General features: G+C 39.4%; 2 protein-coding genes and 1 long non-coding RNA gene across 9 annotated transcripts in view; 1 reads left to right on the forward strand and 2 right to left on the reverse strand.

Annotated features, from left to right (window-relative positions):
• Window positions 1-16,399, reverse strand: part of LOC138003907 (calcium-activated potassium channel subunit alpha-1-like) — a 63,443-nt gene extending 47,044 nt beyond the window's left edge. For 3 of the 6 annotated variants that reach the window (XM_068850216.1, XM_068850214.1, XM_068850215.1), the window contains exons 1-5: window positions 15,996-16,399; window positions 9,010-9,071; window positions 7,090-7,183; window positions 6,034-6,145; window positions 4,797-4,872 (exon numbers count right to left, since the gene is read on the reverse strand). In XM_068850216.1, coding sequence (XP_068706317.1) covers window positions 4,797-4,872; window positions 6,034-6,145; window positions 7,090-7,183; window positions 9,010-9,071; window positions 15,996-16,322 — 671 coding nt within the window. In that variant the 5' untranslated portion in view covers window positions 16,323-16,399. Of the gene's footprint in view, window positions 1-4,796; window positions 4,873-6,033; window positions 6,146-7,089; window positions 7,184-9,009; window positions 9,072-9,792; window positions 9,868-9,906; window positions 10,028-12,551; window positions 12,929-15,995 lie in introns of those variants that run through there. The other 3 variants (XM_068850217.1, XM_068850219.1, XM_068850218.1) reach the window with 3 other exon arrangements.
• Window positions 11,831-22,730, forward strand: LOC138003910 (uncharacterized). The gene is made up of 3 exons (XR_011123695.1): window positions 11,831-11,931; window positions 20,582-20,670; window positions 22,050-22,730. It is a non-coding gene; the product is annotated as an uncharacterized lncRNA (long non-coding RNA).
• A 127-nt stretch (window positions 22,731-22,857) lies between these two features.
• LOC138003909 (uncharacterized) lies at window positions 22,858-25,801 on the reverse strand. 2 transcript variants are annotated; one of them, XM_068850220.1, is made up of 3 exons: window positions 25,670-25,801; window positions 24,812-25,559; window positions 22,858-23,314 (listed from the first exon to the last, which is right to left on the reverse strand). In XM_068850220.1, the coding sequence occupies exons 1-3, from the start codon at window positions 25,742-25,744 to the stop codon at window positions 23,043-23,045; spliced, it is 1,095 nt and encodes a 364-aa protein (XP_068706321.1). In that variant the 5' UTR covers window positions 25,745-25,801; the 3' UTR covers window positions 22,858-23,042. The 2 variants fall into 2 exon arrangements, with proteins under 2 accessions (XP_068706321.1, XP_068706322.1); XM_068850221.1 differs by having other exon boundaries at window positions 25,665-25,688.
• Window positions 25,802-26,239: the final 438 nt, after the last annotated feature.

Here is a 26,239-nt window from a genome sequence, read left to right on the forward strand (position 1 = left end):
TTAACCATACAGGACACAAGTATGACTGCATTCATTTGGTTACTTTGGTTTCAACTTTGTACTTTATGGGTTGGAATTCAATGCATATTTTCCAAATCAAATACTTCTTGAAAGTGACATTAAGAAAGCGCAGACTGTCAGCTGTTTGAAGTCCACACTGAAACTTAATCATCTCTTTATAATAGGAAAACATTTCCTTAATTCTTCATGTTTGATGAATTTTTGTTTTTCTTGTTCATGGGTTTGGGTTTTATTTTTCTTCCTTTTTATATATTACGTAAATTATTGTAAGGTGCAATGAGCCTTATTATAATTACTATCGAGTAATTAATAGTAATTATAATAATAATAATAATAATAATAATAATATACTAATAATAGTATTTCCATATCGCAATAGTAGCAAGTATGATAAATACTGTAAGAAACAGACAACTTTTTTAAAAGACATGTTTCGGCATGCTTATGCCATCATCAGTTTAATGAGTTCCTAAGTGTGAACAGTTATAAAGTCTGCGGGTAGATGAAAAAATTATTACAACATTACATAATACAAAAGCGGGTACTATTTACAGGGTGACACCAAACATCAAAGTGAAAACTAAAACGTGAGAAAAGTGTTGTAATGCTGCAATTGTTTGTTAAGTTTCGGTTTGGTCTTATTTATATAAAAAGCTTCTTTGAGTTTTAAATCAATTGAGTTACTGGCAGAATCCAGAATTATTATTATTATTATTATTATTATTATTACAATGAAATTGCAACTACTGTCCAACCACATACCACTAATTAATGTTTTCACTCCTTGTTGATCCTAAACACAGGTTGACATTTTGCGGAACTTTATAGACCGAATGCATAAAAGGCGGCCAAAAAAATATTCTTTTGTCTATGTGCTAATTAGACTCACTAGACTCGCTCTCAAGCAACATTTCTTTTGGATTTCGTACATGCAAATGAGGCTAGTGAGTCTAATTAGCACATAAACAAAAGAATATTTTTTTGGCCACCATTTATGCATTCGGTCTATGCTTTTCAATTAAAAGAGTCAGCTAGAGTTCCGTTTTATAGATTACTTTTCCTATGAGATCATGGTTATGTTTTTAGTTATTTGATGTGGACAAACCATTACTGTATAATCATTAAATAAGTGAAATTTCAAAAAACAAATTCTAGTTTTCAAAAACTAGAAAAAATACCTGCTAGATCATGCATTGAGTTAAAGGAAGAGCAGTATTACAGTGATTATCCTGAGTGTATGGCTTGATTTGCACAAGGTATAATGCATGTTGAGAAAAACCAAAGACCATAGCTATCATGATGCCAACAGGCAACAGAAAGTCAGAGTAAAATGCAACAGGCAGATGACAGGGTTTATGTGAAGAGCAAAGGGAAAGAAAGGGGCAGAGAGCAAGAATTAACAGGCAAAGAGCTAGCGAAGAGGATTGCTAAGGGGAGCGAGTTAGGGATAGAGAACAGAGGCAAAATTGTAGTGAAGAACATGGTGAAGTCAGGAGAGGGACAGAGACAGACATAGCAGGCAAAATTGTATCGAAGAAGCTCGCCAAGCGGAATGAGAGAGGGCTAGTCAGCATAAACAGGCAAATTCAATGTGAAAGAGAAATTCAGAGGTGGAGGGAACAGCAACAAAAGAACAACTTGATTACAGACGGTTAAACAGTAAGCATAATTTCACATCAGTTAAAAAGAGCTTGATGAGCAATTTTTATAGTCTTGAGCAAGTAAGCTTTAATTTCATATTAAGCTATTACTGCGAGCGAAAAAATATGTTAATTGTTACCAGTTAATCTGTTAAAGAAAAGAAACAGTATTAAGTACCATTAGAATCTTTCCCAAGCTATTAGTTCCTTCAGCATGATGTTTAACAGTCAGATAAAGTAAAATGGTAGTTAAACATGGAACCAGCCAAAACCACCGACAACCACCAGCAAAACCAGCCAAAATGACCCAAAACCATCCACAATATATATCTTAATAAGACCAGTTTGTGTGATATTTGCGTACACGGCCGTCTGTGTGATGTTGCGTGACTGTCATGTTGGTTTTGGCTGGTTCCATATATATGTTTTAGTAACTACGAAAGTAAAATATGCAAATTTAGTTAAAGAATTCATGTTGAGGTATGTCATGGACGAAATGCAACAGATAATTACATAATCATATATGTGATACTGATAAAACATTCAGTTGATTGACATTGTCAAAAGGAATTACTAATACATGTACCGGTAATAACCAGACTGAGTATAAACCAGAATAAAATTTATAAATTATTATAAACACAGATTCAGCACAGTAAAAATCAAATCAAAGCCAGGCTGTGGCAGGTACAAAAAGCGGACCAGATCAACTGACGGATTGCTCACCTTGGACCTAGCGAATACACCCTGTAGTATCATAAACCAAAACTATCTGCAGGGTTTCCGATGGCTTTTCAAAGTACCAGATTTTATAATGAAAGTACCCAACACGGTCATTTTCCGCAGCTGTAAGACCAATTGCAAGTGCATTGGGAACAAACCCTCAAGGAAGTCCGAAACTCACAGAAATGCTGTTTACATTCTTGAGATTGGAGAAAAAAAAGAAAACTAAACTGATTGTGTGAATGAAAATGGTTGAGTATTCTGTTTAGAAATGTAACATATCATGTCATTCCGTATTTAAAAAGGATGGAAACTGCAATCTAATCCAGCAGATTTATAACGATTTACACAACAACAACTCAGAGAGCAAAAACAAGATGACGCAATCACACCTGGCAAGAATGTGACACAAGCTTACGTAATACATCACAAGATACAAAATAAGGCAACATGACTTCTTGTTAGTTTGAGGTAATTGCACAATTGTCTTGCATTTCTTCAGCCCATGGCCAAAAAGAAAAACAAACAAGCTTATGAAGCCAACCAATCTTAAGATTTATAGGGTGAAAGTACCGGACCTATTGTTAAACATCCGGACGAAATGCCTTGTCTCCAGCCTCAAATGAAAACCCTGTATTTGATCAGATGCTTGCCTAATTTTCACCAAGGTTACAGTACCGCTCAAAAGTAAGTTACCACTCTCGGGCGCGACGCAAATCGCGTCGCGCGCTACAGGAATCGCGTCGCGCGCTACGCGAATCGCGTCGCGCGCGATGGTAAGAAATCTGTAAGTGCAGTGGCTTGACGCTCACGCGCGATTTTAATTGTCCTTTTGTTTCAAATTTTAACCGTGGAAAGTGTTTGAAAGGCCAATTTTCGAAGAAAATATGCCTATGATAAATTGCAGTATCTTCGTATGTAAATATGTGGCAATTTGCGAGAACATTTCATTGTTTACAAAGCTTCGTTGCCGATCGGCAAACCGTGAATCAAGCGCTTTTGTAAGGAAAGTAAGTTCTCGTATTATTTACGCGTTTCAAGATAATAATAATCGTTGGTTTGTGTTTCCTTTTGGAGACTCGTTGTGAAAATTTTAAACGCAAATTTTAACCCGATGGTCAAAGCATGAAACGCTTCAGATAAGTAATGCCTTATCGAGTGCGAACTTAAGATTGTGGACGCTAACAGCACTGCTGACTGTAGCTATAAATAATCATCATATTGTTGTTATGTAGAAAGGATGTTTTGGAATAAAGTTAATTGTAGTTTTATTCTGTGTAATTATTATTTGTTGCTGTTAATGTTCGTGTGTGAGCAAATTCATCCTTTCAGTCTATCGCTAATTTCCAAACAAATGAAGAAAATCAGACCCACACATGATCGACGATCGATTTAAGATGTGGAAAAGAAACTTGCATGGATCGATTTGAAGTCAACTCCACGCATTTACATGTATTAACTTTACACAGACGATCGCCGAATTTTTTCCACCAAATGGTCGATGTTTCAACGAAATCATCGCTTATTCGCATGTGAAGAATTTATTTTTCATCGGAATTTACGCTTGTAAACCAGATGCATGTTTACTACATAGCTTAAACGTCGTCTCCAATTCGCAAATTCGCAGTTTGCAATTTAGACAATTCCCATACAATTTAACAAATCAAAAATCGCCTTCGCTTACTCACGCAACTGCAGAGATAATTTATACGCGAAATCAATCGATTTCGCGTAACACATTAGTTCCTAATATATGCCAGAAATTTACGCTTCGATTATTCTCGCGCTACGCGAATCGCGTCGCGTGCGACAGGAATCGCGTCGCGCAGGAAACGCGACGCGAGGTGGTAACTTACTTTTGAGCGGTACTGTAGCTTTAGTTAATAAAGATTAGGGCTACCATGATTTTTTGAAGCATTATCCACTTTTTGCATCGATTCAAGGTGAACAATCCAAGTTGATCCGGTCCAACTTTTGTACCTGCCTGCTAGGTAAAGGTAAAGTCTGCTTACGAGCCAGGTGGCCCATTTAGGCCGGATCTTATCCCAGTTTCTGTAGCATGAAGTACATGTAACTAGGAGTATTTCTACTCCTCCCTGGATGGGATGATAGTCCATCAAAGGGTTACCCCCAGCATCAAATTCGCTAGTACCCATTTATACACCTGGGTGGAGAGACTGGCACCATGAGAGTAAAGTGTCTTGTCCAAGAACACAACACAATGTCCCTGGCCATGACCCAAACCCAGACCACTTGCTCAGGAGTCAAGCGCACTAATTAACCATGAGGCCACCATGCATCCCACACCTGCCTCAGGCTGTGACAATAATATCCACAAGGTCTGGCCCAGTCCTTACTCACATTGGATGCATCTATATTGGATACCTAACCAATGATATAAAGTACACATACCTAGAGTTTATAATGCCCATGTACTGTAAAATATCTGCCAGTCTAATAAACTGCAGTGCACGAAGAAACCTCAGCCCTAAAAGATTGTCATGATAAAAAATCCACACAATTCATCAAAACGTCGTAAGTTGTATTACATCTTAAAGTTTAGATGTGTTAAGGAAGAAGTTACAGGAAGGTTAGATTTCGTACAGCACAACTATTTGGGGGCTTAATAATTATTAATGCATTACAAATCACTTGGAATGTTGGAAGAACTTTGAAAGAAATCTTCAATAATTTGCCTGCAGCTAATATTCTACAATAACTACCTATAATTAGCTCAGTGAGAGAGCTTCTACACTTTCTCTAGTTCACAAGCTAATGGGTTTCACTCATGCTGAGCACAAGGATTTTTGTCTGACTATCTATATGCACATTCCGGTATCGATCTCTTTACTTCGTAACTACACTTGCCTGTGTTAATTACATATGTATATCCTTTGGGGTTATCGGCCTTTATTTTTACTTTTATATTCCTTCATATTAATTTTGTGTGTGTGTTACCATGCAAATTAAGGGGTTTAAAAGGCCCTTTGCATAAACCATAATTATCAATCATAAAAAATGGTCATGGCATGTTTGCCAGTACAAAACAGATGCCAGAAATGGAACTTGAGCATGATCAAATTAGTAAGAATGTCAATTTTGAGGCCACTGGCATTTAGGTAATTGATTTTACAGCAATTTTAATGCTTAAAATACTAAATCAGTCGGGGACTTATACACTGGAAAACAGCGGCTTGGCAAGATTTGCCATCCAGCCTTATTCTTTTAAGTTTTTCAAACTTTTCAAACCGCTAGATAAATCATGCACTACTAAACATCAAGCAGTGGCCTCAAAATTGACATCCTTACTAATTTCATTATGCTCTTTCCATTTCTGGCATCTATTTTGTACCACAACCATTTTTATGATAATTTGACAAGGTCACATAACATGGTCAACCAAAGGGCCTAGATGCCTTAGGGGTATTATGTTGATTACTAAAGCCAGAAAAACAGACTTGTAAAAGAATAATTATAGAAAACCCTAGGCTTGAAAACAAAAGCATAATCCTTGTCATGAGAAAAATAAGGCAGTCATCGTCCTCAACCTGAGTCAGATCTGTGTCATTTATAAATTCCCTGAGGTCGACATGAGTCTTCCCAGTAAATCATAGAAATGTATGCTGTACTCAAAATATCATGACCATACCCAGCCAGTTCTGCCTAAAATAGATGGAAACAAAGACTTCTGGAATAGTCAGGAAATCAACCAAGGACAACATCTCCAACCAAAACATCAGCTTGTCATTAGCAGCAAGAAACTAATAACCAAAGCAAATTCAAACACAAATTGATAAGTACAACTTTTAGTCAAGCCTAACCCTAAGCTTATTAAGTAAACCCTTTTTCTATCCACCAAATAATATCGCTGCTCTTCCCTTTCTTTGAAATGTACTTACTGCAGCAGCCTGGTCTTTCCTTGAAGCAAATAAATAAATACTTTAAACAGGGCTTGACATTGACACTCCCACATCAAGAAGCTGGCACATACCAAGCCATTTACAAAAAGGTCTGGCAAAAATTAATTTTCCACACTCATGAAAACACTCCCTCTATTTTTTCTCCCAGGATGGCACCATATATGATGATGATGATGATGATGATGATAATAATGATAATAACAATGATAATTGATAATAATATTGATGTTGCTCTCCCAGGTGATGATAGGGTGAAGGATAAGGAACTTAATAAGAAGGTAGAGAACTACCAGCTATTGAAAGATGAAATTGCAAAGGTCTGGCAAATGTGAAAAGTCATATGATGATTGTAGTGCCTGTTGTTATTGGGGCCCTTGGAGCTGTATCAGGCCACTTTAAGGAGTACATGAGGCAAATCGGTGTGAAGGTGAGGTTGGAAGTTATCCAGAAAACAGCATTCAATTTGTTGGGAACAGCAAAGATACTAAGCCGGGAAAGTACTTTCCCTGTTTAATAGAAGAAGGAAAAGAGAGACCTGGGACCCGTGGTGACTTGTTGTAACCTGCTCCCAAGGACTATAACCACCAGGCTCAGGAATAATGATAATAATAATAATAATAATAATGACAATGACTTTATATTGCAGCATACATATATCTACAAAGTAGCTCTACAATCCAACCTAACTATAAACACTTACCGCAAAAACTATTATGGATGATTGTATACCTTTTAAATACCACTTAAACATTATTAATTAACTGAGGGCTAAGCCTTCTACTTACCCGAAGTAAGAAGTAAAACAGGAAAAACAGGGTAAAAGCAATATCAAACAGCCATAATCTCTGATTTGAAAAATCCAAGCAGTGTTCAATAGGGCTAAAACAAAATAACGCAATTAGCAAATACAGACCATTATTATTCAATATTAATTTTATCTACACAATTTCCTAGATTCCGAGTGATAATGGTTAAAAAGGTTAAATGCACATGAAGGTAATGAGCTTCTGGCGATCATGCATCATGTCATCAGCAATCATGTCATCGTTGTGGTTGCACTCATGCTGCATCAAAGTGTAAATTAAGGTCATCAAAATGATACAAATGTAGCAAAACTGCGAAGGGCTAGGTGTAAACAGCAGGTTAGGGTTGCAGGTCATTGTTTCACCATTGCTAACACAAACCTGCAATTAACTTTACTGCAAACATTAGGTCTTTACAATGCTATGCTTGAGGTAATGTTTAAGCCTAAGGTTTAGCATTTTTGCAGAGGTTTGGGTTGCTTCAGTTATGTTGTTTAATAGTGAACTGAGATCTTTTCTGGGCATGATTGAAGTATTACCACTCGATCACTTCTACCAGCTTCACTGCATGAACTCTTAAAAAAGATGCCCAGTGGACATGGACATAGGGATGTCAGCAGGCATACGAAGCTTGCAAGCTTGCAAGTCTCACCAGTGATACACTCCTGGTGCATTTCACGATGGGTGCATTTCTCGGCCATCAGAGAGGTCAGTGTGAATTCTTAAAGAAGCACTGGTGAAACAAGTAATTGAGGATGCTAAGGATATGTCTATCAAACAGACTTCAAATGATGATGATGAAGCCACGTTTACAAACGAGACTAAGTTTGATCAAAACTAATCTAGCCCAGTTCATAATAGCTCTAGAATAGACAAGAGAAGCAGAAGATGTTTAATTGGGATAATTGAAATATAAGAGATATAGGCCATTTTGCAAAGAATGACAAAGAGCGGTTTCAAAATACAAGAGCAAGTTCTGAAACTGAAATATGGATTCCAGGATCCATAGTTAAAGTTTGTGGACATGGAACTTATGAGGTCAGGACAGATCATAACAAAACTAGCCTAAGGTTTGTACGTGTACACTGATCATTTGCTTCAGGCACACGATGCATGTGATAGTGCGCTAAAAGAGGGCATTACTAAACCAGGAAACACCAAAACATTGAAACAGCGAAACGAAACACCAAAACAGCATGTATGACCCCACCATGTACATTGAATACTAACCGAAAAAGGTTGGATTTGAGATTAAATATTGTTTTAGGCCTAATTAAAACATTACTGCTCCTAATTCATCGAGATTAAGATTAGGATTCAGATTAAGACTGAGATTAGACGCAATAATTAGCCCTAAAACGATATTTAATCTCAAATCGAAACTTTTTCAGTTAGCATAATGTATTGGGGTCATACATGGTGTTTTGGTGCTCTGTTTCGCTGTTTCATTGTTTAGTAATGTCCTCTAAATGATGGAGGCAAGTTGGAAGTTAAGAGTGCCAGAAGTGGTTCTAAAGTCAAGTTAATAATGATGAAGTCAACTGCACGAATCTTGTATACAGTATTTCTGAACCAGTTGTAAGTGAATCTCAAAGTGAAGATCATTGTAAGACAATGCCGAGTACTGCAGAAGTGTTTCCTAGAAGATCTTGTTAAGGAATACAGTTAGAAGCTTGTTGTAAAACTTGACTCGCAACTTTAAGGGGAGAGCAGTGTAATGTATTCCACGGTTGTTATGTTACCCATGATCCTTTGGGTAAAATAAAGGTGGGTCAAGTTGCATTGTTCAGCCATCTTTGATATGTTACATCACCCTGACTGAAAAAATAATTATATGGTTTTGGCTTACTTGTAGAGAACTGACTAGTACATAATTTCTACAATTCAAATAAAATTACTTACTAGTGGGATTCCACGATGAATAATATAATGTATAACACACTTGCAAGAAAATGAAGCGCAACCTGAAAGCAAATGAGAAAATTTCACTAACAAATAAATTTCCAGATTGCATGCAGATTGAGACTCTTTCAGATTTATATTACGAGAAAAATGAAAAAAAAAATTGGTTGTGGAAACAGGTTTCGTAAGGTTTTCAAAAAGCATGCATAAATTGTGGAAGAATAAAACTAATTTTTAGCTTTTTATTTCTCCATTTCATCAAATTTAAAACACATCAAATACGTCTATTCTTAACCTTTTTATTAAGCCAGATACTGCTTATTATAACCTACATAAATCTACAACTGTAACATTTTAACCCATAATCGGTGAATTTCACCCCTTAACCAGCCTAAACCACCCATACTTCGTATTTTACTCTGTCTAACGCCAGACTAACCCCCGCCTATGTCAATATTTCACATCTGCCCTTGAAGCTTCATGTCTCAGCCGGCCTTTGGCAAAACCTAGATTGGACCGGACCAGACTGGACACCTGCGAAGGTTGGAAGTAACCTTAACTGGTGACCCAGGGATTTCATGTGTCTACTTTTGAATTTTGTTATTGATCTGGTCCAAGTTTTGTGGATCTGATCCGATCTGCTCTCCAATGTGCATGAACGTTATCAAGCCATGTACCAGCTGACTAAAGGAGTTTATTTAATATAAAAAAAAAATACACTTAGATGTCTAAAAAAGACTTCTTTTTGCCAACACTTTGGCTCAGTCACCAGCACTGCCTAACCTTTGGATAGACTGAGAGCAGTCGTCCTTTCTTCCTCATATTCAATGCGCAGGTGGATATAAAAACATTATGCAAGTTTTGGATAAAACTGAGAAGGGATTGAGGAGAGGATACCTTGGGTCCAGGCTATTAGCTCGCGTGGTGTCGGTCACGCTCATAGTAGGGAGCTTGACAGGAATTTGGCTCAGAGAGCCCAGGGTTCTCATTAAGTGCCGGCAGCCGGCTAAAAAACCGGCTACTTTAATTAACCCATTGACACCTAAACCGGCCTCAACCGGCCGCGCGCGATGACCCCTGAAATACCTAAACCGGCCTCAACCGGCCGTACAAAATGGCGTCTTGATCGGAGTTGATCTTAGGCCTCTACCCAGTCTCCCTTAGGAAATCTAAATTTTCTGTTGTTATGGAGATTTAGTAGGATAATTGACCAATCATTTGCCGTGTTGTGAGCATATTTTGACAGCTGATAAGAGACCTCACAAGGGCTGGCTTTTTGCCCTTTCGACCGCGCGATCAAATTACGCGGAGACAACAGCCGATGCGCACAATTACGCATCAAACGATGAGGATATTCATGCTTTTTTTTTCGGATTCGGAGGATCTAGGGATCTAAGGGATCTTTTATGGTTTTCCTGTAAGAGGAGGGGATACTAGAGACAACAATTTTGATTTAGATGACTTTAAAAGTGACGAAGAAGACGGTGAAAACCAAGCGACCGATGATAAACATGAAGCTCGCTGGAATGATCAGGTCGATAATATTCAAATTCCAGATTTCGTGGCAGCTACTGCTCTTTATTTCGTTTTAGATAATCGTAATGAATTAAATATTTTTCTTAGTTTTCATAGAAGATGATCCATGGGAATTAATGGTAAACGAAACGAGTAGGTATGCCTGTCAAAAACTCTTAAAATCCCCGAGCGCATTGCCCTTTTTTCATCGAGTAAGCCGCGCAGAATTAAAGGCCTTCGTAGCAATTAACGTCATAATGGGCATTGATTAGCTCCCGAATTTAGCTTTATATTGATCAACCGATGGATTTTTTGCAAATAACAAGTTTTTTTTTTCCTAAAACAAATTTGTAATCGAAGGAATTTTCGCCTTCGGTATACCTCGGAAGATCGGTATCCTCAACAAATAAATCAATCCGATCGTGCGTTTATATTCTGCAAATGCGAGAAAACTTCCAGCGATTTTCTCTGTTGTTTTTCTTGTGTTGTGTAAGTTATCTTTCAGTCAAAGTTTTCGAAAGAGCATTTTTGTACACAATTTGACCTTGTTTGTTCTCTCATGAAACATGATAGTGATCAATTAACTAAATTAATCTTGCGGTTTTGTGTATTTTGACAAGCAGAAAACACGTGGTGAAATTTTGTTCGGCAGTGGCTTTTTTTCCCTTTTTTTTGCACTTATACCTGCAAGAAAACAAAGCGATTGGAATAAATTTCAAACAATTTTTATCCATTGAGTGGTTAGACTTAACTGTAAATTGCATAAGGCATATTTTGAGTTATAAATATTTTTCAAGCGCTTTGTTTAGTTAGCGATCAAAAACTTTCTTGATTGCTTAACGCGCGCTGCTTCGAAAAATTCTACCTTTACATTTTCAGTTGAGCCTTAGGACGTGTTTTGAATCACTTTTTAGCAATATTTTTACATCATCTGGAAGTTCACTGTTTCCTCTTCAAGGTGAACTTAATTCTAGAACTCAGTATCTTGTGTACATTTACTGCGCATATGGTTTATTTTTAACGCTCGCTTTCCAATGCAAAACCTCGAAAATTTCCCAAGTTATCTTGCCCAACAAAACAGCGCACGCGAATGAATCATTGGGTTAAATTTAGAGCCGTCTACTTTTCGGTCATAAACTTGCTATAAACAAGTGGCACTCGCTTCTCCCGCCGCCTACTTTTATATTTAAGCTGTCTACTCCAAAACTTATTGGGAACCCTGGAGCCTTACCCTAGCCTGCATGGGTAGGGATTTTGACACGTACGCATTGCCCCATGGTTGGAAATTTGATATGTCCGCCATCTTGGAACACCAAGAGAACCTAGAGATAAGTAATCCTCAACCTTCGTTTTGATGGGACTTCTCAGGTTTTCCGGATTTTTCTGGACACCATGGGTGAAAGAAAGGTAAGCGAATCCGTCTTCATGGGCAAATCCTTACCGGTTTCATCCATTTTACAGAAGTCAGTCAGAAACGTGGGAAAGGGAACTTTGGAGAGTTAAAATCTAAAAAATCTCAGGGGAGCATGCCCACAAACCCCCCCCCCCCCCCCCCAGAAACTTTTTCGTTGTTTTGGAAACCGGTCATTATTTGATCTTAGATCCACCCCTGTGGTCTTGTCTTTTGGTAAAAAAGGACCATCACTGCTATCAGTCCTTGCTGGAGGGTTCACAAGTACGAGAATGTTTCTTTCTACTTTTTTTTCGTGATTGCTTTTGGTACATTTCCGCATATTCACGAATTTTCCCCTCTATCATTCACATTGTGTATGCTTGATTGATCTCCGGTTAAAAAGCTGAAATCAAGATCGACAGAATTGTTCCTAAAAGTTAATGTCATATTTGTGAGAATTATTTTGCAGTTACAGTGGACGAAAACGAAACTACTGTAAAAGCAGTTTATTAATATTATCTCTTGTCGGCTCTTGTAGGTAACATGACATGTATGCAATGGGCAATGACACGAGTATTTCAGCTTACTTGAGAAGTTCTTATGTGAAAATTAAATCTTCTTACTTTAAACTAACCTTCCTCTGAACATTGACATAGAAAGGAGATTTGGTAGATGAAAAAGAACACCAAAGGAAGTTTCGAAATAACCCGCCATCTTGCAAAACTTTTGCCAGGTTACTAAGCCACTGTTCTTCTAACCACCGTTTCGTGATAGCGCGTATCATGAAATTACGAACCGATATATTAACGATTCCCTCTACTATAAAATGCCCGATCTACAGAGTTACAGATACGAGTATAGTGAAAGAGGCATGTCCAGAGGTTTGTATTTAACCCACTTACATTTTACATGTATTTATCCAGAATTTTCCAATGGACAACGAAATGCCCAGCCCTGCCTTCAGAATTACAGGAAACATATGGTACAAAATTGTTTAATAAATAAATTTCTACAACAGCTATTCGATCCACCTTCATTCAGCTGGACTTTTTATGCGCATATGTTCTGTTTTGTAAGATAAAAACACCCAAAATTGCATATCATGAACACTTTTATCGCTTTGAACTTCCATACAAACCATTTCCTGCCATGTTATCCTCAGCAGGATTAGGATGTCTGACACTTGGAGACTGCAGACTAACCCTAAGTCACAGTTATTGAAAGCTAACCATTTTAAACTGGGTGCTTAGACTTAAATACTGTTTACTAGCACTATTTTGAGGGATAAGAAAAAAAAAGAAAGAAGGAGGGCTCAAAAAGGTGGGGGGGTGAAAATTCACCCATTTCACCTCCCCTGGATCGGCGCCTGTGCTTAGACTTAATTAAATACTGTTTATGAGATTTGTGGGCAGTCGGTCTGCAGTCTGCAGTTATCACACACCTTCCTGATTACCCATGATGCAATCAAGAGCGCACAGACAGGACAAATGCTCGAAACATCTGCTAACAAATCTGTCTTTTCAGGGGCACCCGACGAGAATGTAGTTCAAAACCACATAATAAACATAGCATTGTCAAACGTATTTTAGTATTTAAACAGTAGATATATGCATATTTTTATTCCATAAAAATTTTTCCTCTGTTTGGATTTCCTAGCTCAAAGTCTAGTGATCCGAAAACTATACGGATCAAAACTCACCTTTTCGAAAAATTTCAGCCAGAAAAAAGGCTCCCGAAAATTCTAGGTTACCTTGTGAGGGTAAAAATCTGTTTAAAATGGGCAATTATGCCACTGTCTTTTGGTGGTATATTTTACCTTCATGACTTTTTTTTAGGTAATCTGAGAAACAATTGATGATATTTTCTTGTCAGTTATCCTTTACACAGTGGTTCAACTGTAGCCATGTTGTAAACTTGTTACATTGCAAGTCATTGTGTAAAGAATATCTGAGGTTTTGTAGCTTACAAATTCACTCTAAAAGCTTAACCAGTGGGTCAAAAACACAGGTCGCATTCCACAGGTCAGGGGACATGTGACTGCGCTACAGACAAATAAAGAACACCAAGAGTTTCTCCTAGCCCTAATATAGCCCTAATAACTCTCCAAAAATGTTTACACACCCATACATACATACACGAAACGTTTGCCTTAGTTGTTCATCACATGAGCAGAGACTCCTAGTCTTGACCTGTGGAATGTGCCCTGTGTTTTTGACCCACCCCTCCTCAGAAGATCCCATGACAGCCAAATCCCATTTTGACAATAGATGGACCATTAGCTGTTTGGTTCATTTTTTTTTCCATCAAGAACCTTAATGGCATAATGTCTATTGGCGCTGATCTTCCACAGACAATTTTAGAAAAAATGTTTCAAATAAACTCCCTTCAAGGTTAGCACTTTATGTAACCAATCACAAAAGAGTAAACTTGCCACATGGAAAGAAAATCCATAATACACAGCGTGCGGGTAATTCAAAATGGCATACTTATTTGCAATACACGGTCAAAGTTTTAAAATTAAACCAGGTTTTGCTCCTAATCCCTCCAGATAATGATAACAATGCTACAAGTGCTTGTTGAAGAACAAAAGAGGGTAATTCATTTATTTATCGCTTTTCATCCACAACGAACACCGTATAAATAAACACAAATCTCCCACAGTAAGCTTATGTTTGGGAGGCAAGAAATCATTTCCAAGACAAAACTTTCGTGTCTTCAAATCATGACTGTGGTGTGTCACACCGCTCCTCAGAGGAGTGAAACTGATTGGTTTTATAATATAAAATTAAGTGATTCCTGACTATTGAATTCAAAGTAAACAATAAACAGTGTGCAAACCTCTTATAATATTTCTGCAACATTTGAAGGTCTTGAACACATATTTGGAAGTTTCTTTTCACTCTCTGGGATATTTTATAAACATCTTTTTATATTGATGCATCTAGAGTTAAGCCCCAGATGACATTTAGGTGTAACAGATTTAGAAAAGTTTCTATATGGAAAACTGTCCTAACAATTTTTGGGCAATACCACAATTCCCTAAAAATAATAAGCATTGAGCAAATGTGTAATTTGAAAGTCAAAATTACAGAATATCATAGAACTGCCTGCTAAAAGGTGATTCCTCCAGATTATAGGATATAGAGGTATAATTTGAAAGTCAAAATTACAGAATGTCATAGAACTGCCTGCTAAAAGGTGATTCCTCCAGATTATACGATAGGATATAGAGGTATAATTTGAAAGTCAAAATTACAGAATGTCATAGAACTGCCTGCTAAAAGGTGATTCCTCCAGATTATAGGATAGGATATAGAGGTAAGTTATAAAGCATGCATACAAGGTGATTGAACAAAAGAAACAGTAACGAACATACACATCACTGTCCTCAAACATGAGCATGTGGAAAAATTAAGTTAATCCCAAATGGTCTCTTTCACTGCTAACGTGTTGCAACACACAAAAGCATTCAAGTGCTGTTGAATTTTAAATAAATCACAAATTATCACTTTGGTTCACATGTTTCATGTTAATCAGAGATTATGTGATGTGTGTTGCAAAAATGAAACAACTTGCAGAGTGTCACTTACCAATTCAACATCTTTGACAAATTATCATTATAAATCTGCACAACAAAAGTGTCAAATTTTGGCTTTACCATAACAGGAACAAGAAGTAGAAAGAAAGACAATTATAAAAATTCTTTTAGGATCCGTAGGAAGCCATTTAAAAAAATGAATTATTAAGTCTTATTTTTGTCACTAGTAAATGGAAGTTATTTATCATTAAAATTAAGGTTGTCTCGTCGAGTACAACTTTTCAGTTCTTTTTTCTTTCTTGTTGTTGTAGTCCGGATTAGATATCTCCCTTTGGATAAACTTTAAGAGGTGCTTGGTGTGTTTGTTTACAAAAAGACACGTGCTATGACTAAACCTGGAAGACACCAAGCGATGGGAGATTTTGATAGAGTTAGTTCGAGTTCGAGTATTAGGGAAGGGTAGCATTTCAGACCAAATTAAGTAGAATACAAATTTATTTTACCCGCCGATAGCCAAACCGGCCTGCTATCAACACTTACCAGAAATCGGCCTTTGAAAGTCTGCGCAGTTATCAAGGTCGCAGCTTTTTCTTTGAGTCGGACATAAATCCCTCTGTTGGAAACACCCGATGATTGCAAACGATTGACGTTCTTGTTTCCATCCTTTTTAATGGGGTTCAGTCTTGTTCGTTTAGAGTCACAAATTTTCCTGATCAACCTGGAGATCAGAATAACCGCAAGACCGCTAATGAAGACAGCTACGCTTGTTCCTAAGAAATAGTACCATTTTCTATCTTGCGGCGCCACTAAGCAGTCTGGTTTGCAATTTAGAAGCAGTTCTGCTCGAGAGCAGGTTGTTGTTGTCATACTGTTTTCGTTGTAGGAAATAAGGCCATGAAAATTGCTGTGCAGTTACATCTGCACAGTGAACGAACAAGCTGGCGTTAATTATGAATGGCAGAACATCATGCTAGACGTGCCGAGCGTAGTAATTCATTATTTATCGCTATTAATAGATAGTAAGAATATAGGAATGATATCAAGTGGAGAACGTTTTCAGTTTCAATAAACGTCCGAAACAGGTAGAAATACAAGGAAGGAATCTTCATCATAGCTTTCAAATTCATTTCTGTTTGTATAAAGCTTAAGTTTACCCTGATTTTCGAATTAAGTGCAACTAAGCAACTGACGTTACCTTTGATCGTATGTCAATTCTTATTACATCAGAGCAAAATGAGTGAATCAATTTTACAGGCAACCGGGCAACAAGTGTAAACAGTGAATATTTTGGCCAAATTGGAGCCTTCAACAACTTCATAATAACAATTGGCAAAATATGTCATATAACAGCCCAAGGAGACGATCGTAATTCTTTTGGTTTCCTTTATTCATAACACAAAGAATTTATTCGAGAGTTTCCATGGAGATTTTTTAAATTGTGTCTGGTGGAGGACTCAGTGCCAAAGCCGATAAAAGATTGCTTTTACAGAAAAACGAAAGCATTCAAAGATTATTATCAATGCATCCCTAATGTTCTTGCGAATATTTAATAGCGAGCACGAAAATTAACTCCGTGCTGTTTTCTGAAGCACGCGCGTTTTTGAGACGCGGACGGCAACCGGAAGTGAGCTGTTTTCCCTTTTAACTCATCTTCACGCAACCACATTTAAATTGCTAAGTATCGTTTCCCCATTAGAGATGATTAGTATAAAAATCTGGAAGACAACACTGTGTCGGGCACGCAAAATGTTTTCTTCCGGTTGCCGTCCGTGTCTAAGATCACCTTGGTTTGACCACAGGCAGCCCAAGCTCCGTATGCGATTTAAAGCCTTTGTATGGGAAAATTAAATTTGAGCTTATAAATGCTAAAATAAGCTGTAAATGTAGAAATAAACTTCACTTACCTCTACATACAGTTTTCCTCGTCTGTTCTGTGCAATCGGAGGGCAAACTTGTGTCCGTTTTAGACGGGTTTGTGGCTTTCGAATTTTTACGATGCTGTTAGTTGTTATGTGGCAGCTTGGGATGCCTGTGGTTTGACAATAAAGTGCTTGCTAACACAATGGACTGAAATTGAAACTAATATTTACAAAAGAAACTAAAACGCTCCAAATGTAGCAAAGCTAATCTGAGGCAGTTATTAATTCAATGTTGTCTGTCCAGCCAAGGAGTATCACGCAAAAGTTACGCTCGAGTTTTGCTTTATATTCCGGTACCCCGCGTAAAAAACAAAAACAAAGACGTTCGGACGGTTCTTGGTCCCGTTTCTCGAAAGTTTTCGAGCCCGAAAAGCCGTTTATGAATCTGTCATCCATACATCCATCATGTATGTTTTAACAATGGTCCTGTTCTTTGGGCGGCAGTTGAATTCGTCATAGAAACATTTGATTGACGTCCTCCTAAATCTTACTTTCGAAATATCAAGAATTAGTATAAACACACAGGTGATTATACAAAATCGCGCGCTCTCATTGGCTCGCTATCTCGGATTATCAGCCGATAATCACCTCAACGGACTAAATGGCTGCCAGTAGTCGTTTTGCCACTGTAAGTGAAGATGATTCCGCGTTGAAATGTTTTTTTTTTTTTTTTTCTCTTTTTTGAAATTAACCCGTGTTTTTCATATTTAACAATTATTCGCCGAAGGCTCAGTGATTATCGGTGACTTCGTCTCGGTGAATATTCAGCGATAATCACTTCGCCTTCGGCGAATAATTGTTAAATACGAAAAATGTTGTTGAGGGGCGCGTGTGACTATTTTTAGGGAGCTTACGAAACGAAGATGGCGACGGCAAAGAGGACTTCATTTTAAAAAAGCGAGTTTGCGTTATTCATATCACTACGAAACTATTTCATGTCGTTTCGCGTTAAAAATGTGTTTTAACTGTCGAGGAATTAAACTGGTATGAGTGAGTTGAAAGCGTATAGAGAGAACTGAAAATTCATCGTCATGTGCTAACGTCCTCCACAGAACCTTGAATTTGGTCATTTCACGTCGTCATTTAGGAGATGACGGCAAAGAAATGTACCAAAATGTAAAACGCACGTGCAGAGCGTGCAGAGCCATTGTTTTTGCTCACTAAACCTATTGTTTTGTAGCGTAGTCGTTGCCGTCGGCGTCGTCGTTTCGTAAGCTCCCTAACAACCGCTGTAAGACGCTGTAATAATATACATGAAAAACAACCTCGTCCCCAGGGCGCTTTTCCCAAAGCGAGAGAAAAGCGCCCTGGGGACGAGGTTGCATGAAAAAATTACTCCATTGTGATTGATTAATAGAAATGCCAATCAAATGTGAGCCCTGGATCGATGGGGCAATATTGCGTGATTGCACGCGTGATATGCGTGGGTTGCTTCTGATCAGCCGTCTCAGATTTTTTCATGTATCAGTTATTAATACTTAGTAATCACATGATTTTTCCTGCAATTTGGAATAAATAAGCACTTGTAAGATGAACAAAGCCTGTAGGGCGAGGTCAATTTGCAGTCTTTGAATAGCCTGCAAAGCAGGCGTATTTTTGTTTTGGTAAGAATTATCGGCCGACATCTTGGATAACTAGACTAACAGAGGTCTGAGGCGAGTAAAAGAAATCGCATTCACTAAGAAGGGGACAGTATAAAATGGTAGTGGTGAAGAGGAGAGAAATACTCAATATTCTCCCCCTCTCCGACCCTTTCCCCCCCCCTCGTCCGAATTCTCTACTAGGCTGCGCGGCCATTTACGAACGTTGCACCTTGAACAAGCGTCCGCTGGCCAAAAGACGCCTGCTTTTGCACGCTACAATATAGTGGTTAGCATTAGATTCCATCCACCAAAACCACCCTGGCACATTTCCTTACAATTACACGACGTAATATCCCGTCTTAATATGACAAGCTTACCGCTGTGAAAAGAATGAAAACAGGCAGAATTAGAGCTTTAGTTCAACAAGAAATATCGTTTCTAAGCAAAGCCGCGCTGATCTACAGTATTTAGGTCTAAAAACCACTTTGAAGACGGTTAGCTTTTACTTGTTTTGCTGGGTACTACTATGTCAATACTCTAAAAAATTGGATTTTCAGGAGCTTGTCTCGTTTGTCTAGTGGATATTGGAATGTGCAAGGGAACCCATCGCTCCGAGTTCAACTCTTTGGCTCGCCTAATCTGAATGTTCTCTGCACATTGAAATGTTTGTTTCTTTGAAGTAGATTTGAAGTCTAAAGCAGATTGTACGTCGTGTAAGTTAAATGAGACGGGAAATGTGGGTTTGAGGGATGGAATCTAATGCTAACCTACAATAGTCTTGAAAAAATCCACAAGTGCTTATTTAGCAACTTCGTTCCCAGGGCTTTTCACCACGGAGAGTAGGACGGGCCCATCCCACTCTCGGTGGTGAAAAGCCCTGGAAACGAGGTTGCTTTTCTATTCCAAACTGCACTCAATATAATTTGATTACCTATGCAAACAGCTGCCTTTCGTTTGCCATTTACCTTTTCACCGTGGGTCACCCTATCTGAGAGCCAGGGTTACCCTTGTGCAAGGGTAACCCTAGTCTCCTTCGCAGGGGGAGCGTTGCGCGACATCAAAAAACGGCTGCGAAGGAGACTAGGGTAACCCTACCTGCCCTGTAAACGATCTGCTGGGGATATTTTACTCGCCTAACCGGGACAACTTTTTAATTGACCTTACAACGCCGCTGAGTTAAGTGAATATTTGCAATTGGTCAGTTTTGCAAAACGATCACGTGATTCGTAAAATGAACATTTTTCATTGAAAATTTACAGAAACACTTCGGTCTTGTTTGAAGGATGCAGAGATGGCGCGGTGGTGAGAGCACTCGCCTCCCACCTTTGTGGCCCGGGTTCGATTCCCAACCTCGTTTCCATGGACCCTGGGAACGAGGTTGTTCGATTTTCAGACTCGGCGTCATAATGTGGATTGAGTTTGTTGGTTCTCTACTCTGCACCGCGAGCTTTTTCTCCTAATATTCTTGTTTTCCCCTCTTCTCAAAAACCAAAATTTGATTTGCGTTCATTTGTTAATTTCAATTTACAGTGTTCTCATGATCTCAATCAGTTATTCAGCGCTAGAAGATTAGACACTTGAAGTGCCACTATGATCAAAAAATCAATTTTTTTTTTTTCTTCAGATTTTGAAAGTGTGATTCCTTAAAACTTGACGGGCAAAATTTTGAGCTTTGATTTTTTATCCAAAGGCTGTTTACTTCCAGGTTTGAGTGTAAGTTTTGGATTTCACGGTCCGCCATTGCTCGCTTTCAACACTGACCGAATGGACCTCAGGGGGTTAGATCTAGGGAAAGTGACGTCATTGACTCAATAGCTTAATTTTTCAGCGTGTAAACGCAGTTTCATTTTATGTATGCAAAATACGATTTTAAAAATCTGAAAGCCCGAAACTCCTGTGCTCCATATTAATTCAGTCGCAAACAAACGCATTGCATTCTTAAAATAGTCAGTGTTTGACGTCATCTTCTCCACTCGGTCCCGCTCTCTCAGGATTTTAAAGTTAGAAATGGCGGACCATTAAAAAGGATAATTCCAGTGTCTTCTTGAAATTAAAGCTTAAGAATTGGGTTACTTAGTGTTTAGTTAACATAGTTTTGAAATCCAAAGAAACAAAGAATTGAAAATACATTGTTCGTGGTTAGTCTTACAAACCTCGTTTCATCCCGACCAAGGGACTCATCAGAGACCTTTCTGCTTGTCAAACTCGTTGGGCATCACGCCCAAAGTCCCGTTCGCTAACAAAATGATGACAGCAATCTCGTCTTATATCTCATAAGGATTCCAGACGCCACAAATACGGGAACGGGACTTTGGGCGTGATGCCCAACGAGTTTGCCAAGCCGCAGAAAGGTCTCTGATGAGTCCCTTGGTCGGGATGAAACGAGCTTCGTAAGACTAACCACGAACAATGTATTTTCACAAGTAACTGTCAACTTTATTGTCAAAAAAAGAATTTGACTTTTTTATCATGCGTACCACTTTAAATAAAGTTCCTTTCCTTTCCTTTCCTTCCACGCATGACGGAACACGTCAACCTCCTCTCTCTTCTGAGCCTTTTTTTTCAACGACAATTTGAACCGGTTGATAAGGTGACCCTAGCTAGAAATTTTGCTTGTTAACCCGGGCTATCCTTCAACCCTCTTGCTAGTGTAACCCTTGTAATAGAGTTACCCTACCTGCTTGTAAGGAGGGGCCTTACGAGGCGTTTTCAAACCACAGGCGGAAACCGGAAGTTAACAATTTTGCATGTCAGGACAGCAGTCTCTCGCCGCAATTTTTTCGAACCCCTCTTTCTGGAATTTCTGGATCCGCCCCTGGGTTTTATCAGTTGACCCTGAGATGGGAAGGCAACAAAAAGTTGGTGATGAAATCAACGATTCCTGAGGAATCCATAACCCGACGATTCTTGGCACTTTTTTGGGATCAATTCACGAATCACGCGAAACCCCTTCCAGACCCTGTAGTCTCCTTTGCAGCGGGATCACGCAACGCTCTTGGGGGTTTGGTGGGGGAGGGGGGAGGGAGGAGATGGTCATGTACCCATATTTGGCATTTGGTGTTACCGTATAACACTGCCGTGTCTTTTTTCAGTGCATTGGGTTCGTTGTGTCGCCTCCAGCCGCCGCCAACTGCTCGGTCACGTTCAAATAGTTCACCCAATCTTGAGGTGCCAACATGGTCTGTTCGCTCATCAAAACACCACCGAGTCGTAGGTTAATCTGCTTGAAGAGCCCATCGACCACGATGCCGTTGGTGGCAAGACGAATTCAATTTCCATTCCACTTCCAAGTAGCTGCGACCCAAATCGACAAACTCGTCCAAGCCGGGAATCGTAAAGGAAATGGGTACGATACCCGTCATGGCTTGACTATAGGGGACCATCCGATAGGCCTGTACGGTCGCGTTCGTCGAAGGGACGGTAAATGGGAGGGACGTTAGGTGACCCGGTTGCCAAGGAGATTAGATGACATTCGAACTGGATTGTGATTGGCCGAAGTGTTCGCGTGTTTGCTACTCGCTTTTATGCACGATTTTTCTATTGCTTTGTCAGTATCTCGTTCTCCGATTTGTTGTGATTGGTCAGATGTGATACTCCGGCCTTGCGACTTGCTTACTTACTGACGTAAGTCTCATGCCTCTGAGATAGGATGTGTATACGTATCGTATATGCCAAAATGACTCGAGGGTTTTCCCGCGGGTATTCCGGTTCATTTCCTACCTTATCAAACTCAACCCCCATCTAATTAGACTAATTACTTCTGATCCTATGCCGCTGGCTCGTACTTGGGCCGCATAGCTACTGTAGGGATGGCCTGTAAATGCTTAAGACTTGGTGTCTTCTAGGCAAACCCTTCGCAATTCAATCTTGCGACTACGAGAACGTTTGAAAAAGCAAGGCCTATTTGATATTTGTTTGTATTTAATACCAAAATTAGGGTTAATCCTCGTTTTAATTTCGATTGCTTCCTAATTTTATCCTCAGGCAAAAGAATTCAGAACTGAAAGCAAAATCTCCTGCACATAGTCGACGCGGTACATGTTTGCTTCAAATTTATCGCTTACCACGAGAATAGATAATTTGCCTTATTTTACTTTATGATCCTGAAACGCTTGGGAAAGACTTCGAACTGAAGGCTCCCCTGTGATCACGAGATCGTCACTTTGTCTTCCACACCTCCGACCATCCAAGCATACTGGAAAATCAGCCGGGCAGCAAAACGAGGGAACTGCAGGCGCAGGAGGGCAGCACACTTTGTAGGGCGGCTTGCAACATTCGTTATGTTCACAACAGGTAGCTTGCGGAAATGGGCAACATAGCATCTCATCAAAGGTTTTTCCTTTAAATGTCGCAGTTCCTGAAAAATAGGTCAATATGTTTTCAGGAATTTAACATCTAGACGGGAGGGTGCAGAAAAGAGAGGCTAATAACGCTAATGCCTTCCCCTGAACTATCTTTGCCTGCTTCGTGTCTTCGAAAATAGAGCAATTTCAGAATACCCCCTCACTAATGTCCTTAGTGCTCAGATACCGAGGTCCGCGGTCCGCAGTCCCGAAGTGTGTGACTAAGTATTTGTGGAAAGCGCTGCTGCAGTCCGTAGTCCCGTGGTGTGTGACTATTAAAGTGTTTGTGGGAAGTGTTACCGCGGTCCGCAGTAAACGAGAGCTATTTTCTGCACACGAACTCGTGAAAAGTGTAGTTAACCGAACCATAAAATGAAAGCTAAAATGTTAAAAGAGAGTTTAGGCCTAATCACTGAAACCAGCGCTAAGGCTTAATCAGTAAACGAGTGCTATTTTCTTCCCACGATCTTGTGAAAAATGTAGTTAGGGTTAGAATAACGTTACTTTTTTATTGATTTTGATCTAAAGTCGCTAGAATACACATCAAGACATCGATACAGTTTCGGGCGATGTAATTCGAGGTTTCGGACGACATTGCCCTGGTTCCGGCTTTTGAAAATTGCAATAACAAAAGTGAAAGATTTGACCACCGCGGCACTGCAGTGGCAGTGCTAAATGTCGAGTACATAATGTAAATACGCTCCACTGCGGGACTGCGGTAGCACAAGTAAACTACGCACAACTGCGGGACTGCGGTAGCAGGTTTCTAAGGATGAATATAAGTGAGGGGGTATTCTAGAATCAAGCCGAAAATAGAATTAAGATCCGCCCTGAATTAGTCACCAGAAGAAGACGGCGATCAAACAAAGGCACCCCACTAGATTTTGGTAGGGAACATGTACACGGAGGGAAAACTTGCTCATTATCTCAGTGAAAACTCCACTTTCAAAATTCACTTCCGCACCTATCTTCAAAAGTGGGCACATAAAAGGAAAGCGAAATAATAAATGTACTATATATACCTTCAGATAACATTTACTCTCTCGAACTCTCGATTGACGAAGTTGTCACATATTTCTTGTTTTCTTGACTCTCAATGTCGTACATCTTGGGTTAACGACGCTCGCTTTCAATTTCAGCGAGAGCGGAAGTATTAAACCGCAAGTTTTTGAACTCAACAACTGCCTCGACTCACCTCGCCTGACTTGACAACCAAAGAAAAATGTGTAAATTCTCCGCTTATTTTTTAGCCGATTCTTGACTCGAATACTTTTACTTCTCAACTAATTTTCATAAATCATTTGTTAACTCGACACATTAGCTGTATATGCTAGGAGCCTATAAACAAGCTCCAATTGATTTCAAGTATAAATAAAGTAATGAGTTATGAGAAACTCTCAATGCCTTACATCTAGGGTTGATGACGCCCGCTTTCAATTTCAGCGAGAGCGGAAGTATTAATCCGGAAGTGTATTCTACACTGTTTAGATTTCAAAAATACTTTCTCTCACCTTTACAGCATGTCTGCTGTGCCTTACTTGGGCAACAGGATGAGCTCCTTGCATCACAAGCCTGTGGGTATGGCCGGGAACAGCCGCATCCATTTCGAACGATATTTGCGTCTTCCATGCAACGGTTGGTCGCTTCTGTGCACCACTTAGATACTGTTAGGTCATCTCCAGCCGCCTTCCACAACTGACTCGTCAACAACCCCGAAAACGTAGTGAACTCGGAGAAGCCTTGTCCACCGAGCGTGAAGGACATGTCAACCATTACGTTTTGAACGGGACAGCACAGGCTGTTAAAGGTCGAGATGACTTTCTGCGCGTCTTCTATGGACACCCTCAGACTGATATCCAACAACTGTTCTATCTGAACCTCTTTGAGACAAGGGACAGAAGAACAGTTGCAAGGAACGGTTGACTTGGTAACAGGCCCGTTAACGAACTTCTCATAGTCTGCGCCAATCGATTTGAAATCTTGGGGTGCGTCCTTGTTCCTCATGTTGTAGCCGACTCCTATAGTTTTTATTCCTTTTGTGTCTAGATAAACACAAGGCTTTTTTCCCTCGTGTCTTATGATCATCGGTTTTGGATCGCATGTTTCTGCTTGAAAGCCATGTAGAAATACAGCGAGCAAAATCACTAATGTGAGATTCATCTCCATCTTTCTGAGTGGTTCCAAGAGTGCTGAGTGACTGATAGAAACTGAAAGCCAACTTCCCTTTGACATCACGTGCCCTGACGGGCTCCTTTCTGTCTGCCGAGAAAAAAAGTTTCATTATTTTCTTTGGTACCGAGGGATGGGTGAGAACTGAGCTTTTCACTTGACACCTATACCCCTTATAATCCTTTTTATACTCACATTACCCATAACATAACTATAAGGCCTTTTACATCCTTCTTGATACTGGTTTTATCTTGTTTTCGCTCCAAAAATATCATTCCATGCTTTTCCAAGTTCTCCTGGAAAAAAGGGTGCCATTAATCATTGCAATCTTTCTCTGTTCAAGTGGGGTTTCGCCCAAGGAGCAAGCTTTCCGCACACCACAGCTGCAACCTTCAAATCAGTACGTGACAAATGATTGCGTGATGCTCAGTTCGTGTGCACAATAACAATAGGTGGGCCAATAAACATACCAATGATACCACGGAGCACAAGAACAACCTTAAGAATCCCCTCAGATGGCCAATTCGGCTGTGCAGCCAATAATTTGCACGCAACACGAAGAATAAAAACACATCATAAACACATCGGCGCGGCGTCCTGAATCGTTCTAAAAATCGTTTGTAAAGACCTGCGTACGTTGTACCTCTTACTGAAAACCGGAATAGGCTTAAGTTTCAGCAAGAGCGAATGACTCATAGTGGTACTAAGGATGCTGAACTTGTGTTTGAGGGCTACGGGAAGACTACGTTCCTCGTTCCTTCGTGAAACTA

The sequence above is a fragment of the Montipora foliosa genome, chromosome 5 (genome assembly GCF_036669935.1).
Source record: "Montipora foliosa isolate CH-2021 chromosome 5, ASM3666993v2, whole genome shotgun sequence".
Lineage (NCBI taxonomy): Eukaryota > Metazoa > Cnidaria > Anthozoa > Scleractinia > Acroporidae > Montipora > Montipora foliosa.

Excerpts from the sequence above, each read along its gene's own strand:
- LOC138003909 (XM_068850220.1), bottom strand. The coding sequence starts at position 25,744 with ATGATATTTTTGGAGCGAAAACAAGATAAAACCAGTATCAAGAAGGAT. Across the intron at positions 25,560-25,669 it reads GCCTTATAGTTATGTTATGG|ACAGAAAGGAGCCCGTCAGG; the intron begins GTAATGTGAGTA and ends TTTTCTCGGCAG. Across the intron at positions 23,315-24,811 it reads ACAGCAGACATGCTGTAAAG|GAACTGCGACATTTAAAGGA; the intron begins GTGAGAGAAAGT and ends CCTATTTTTCAG.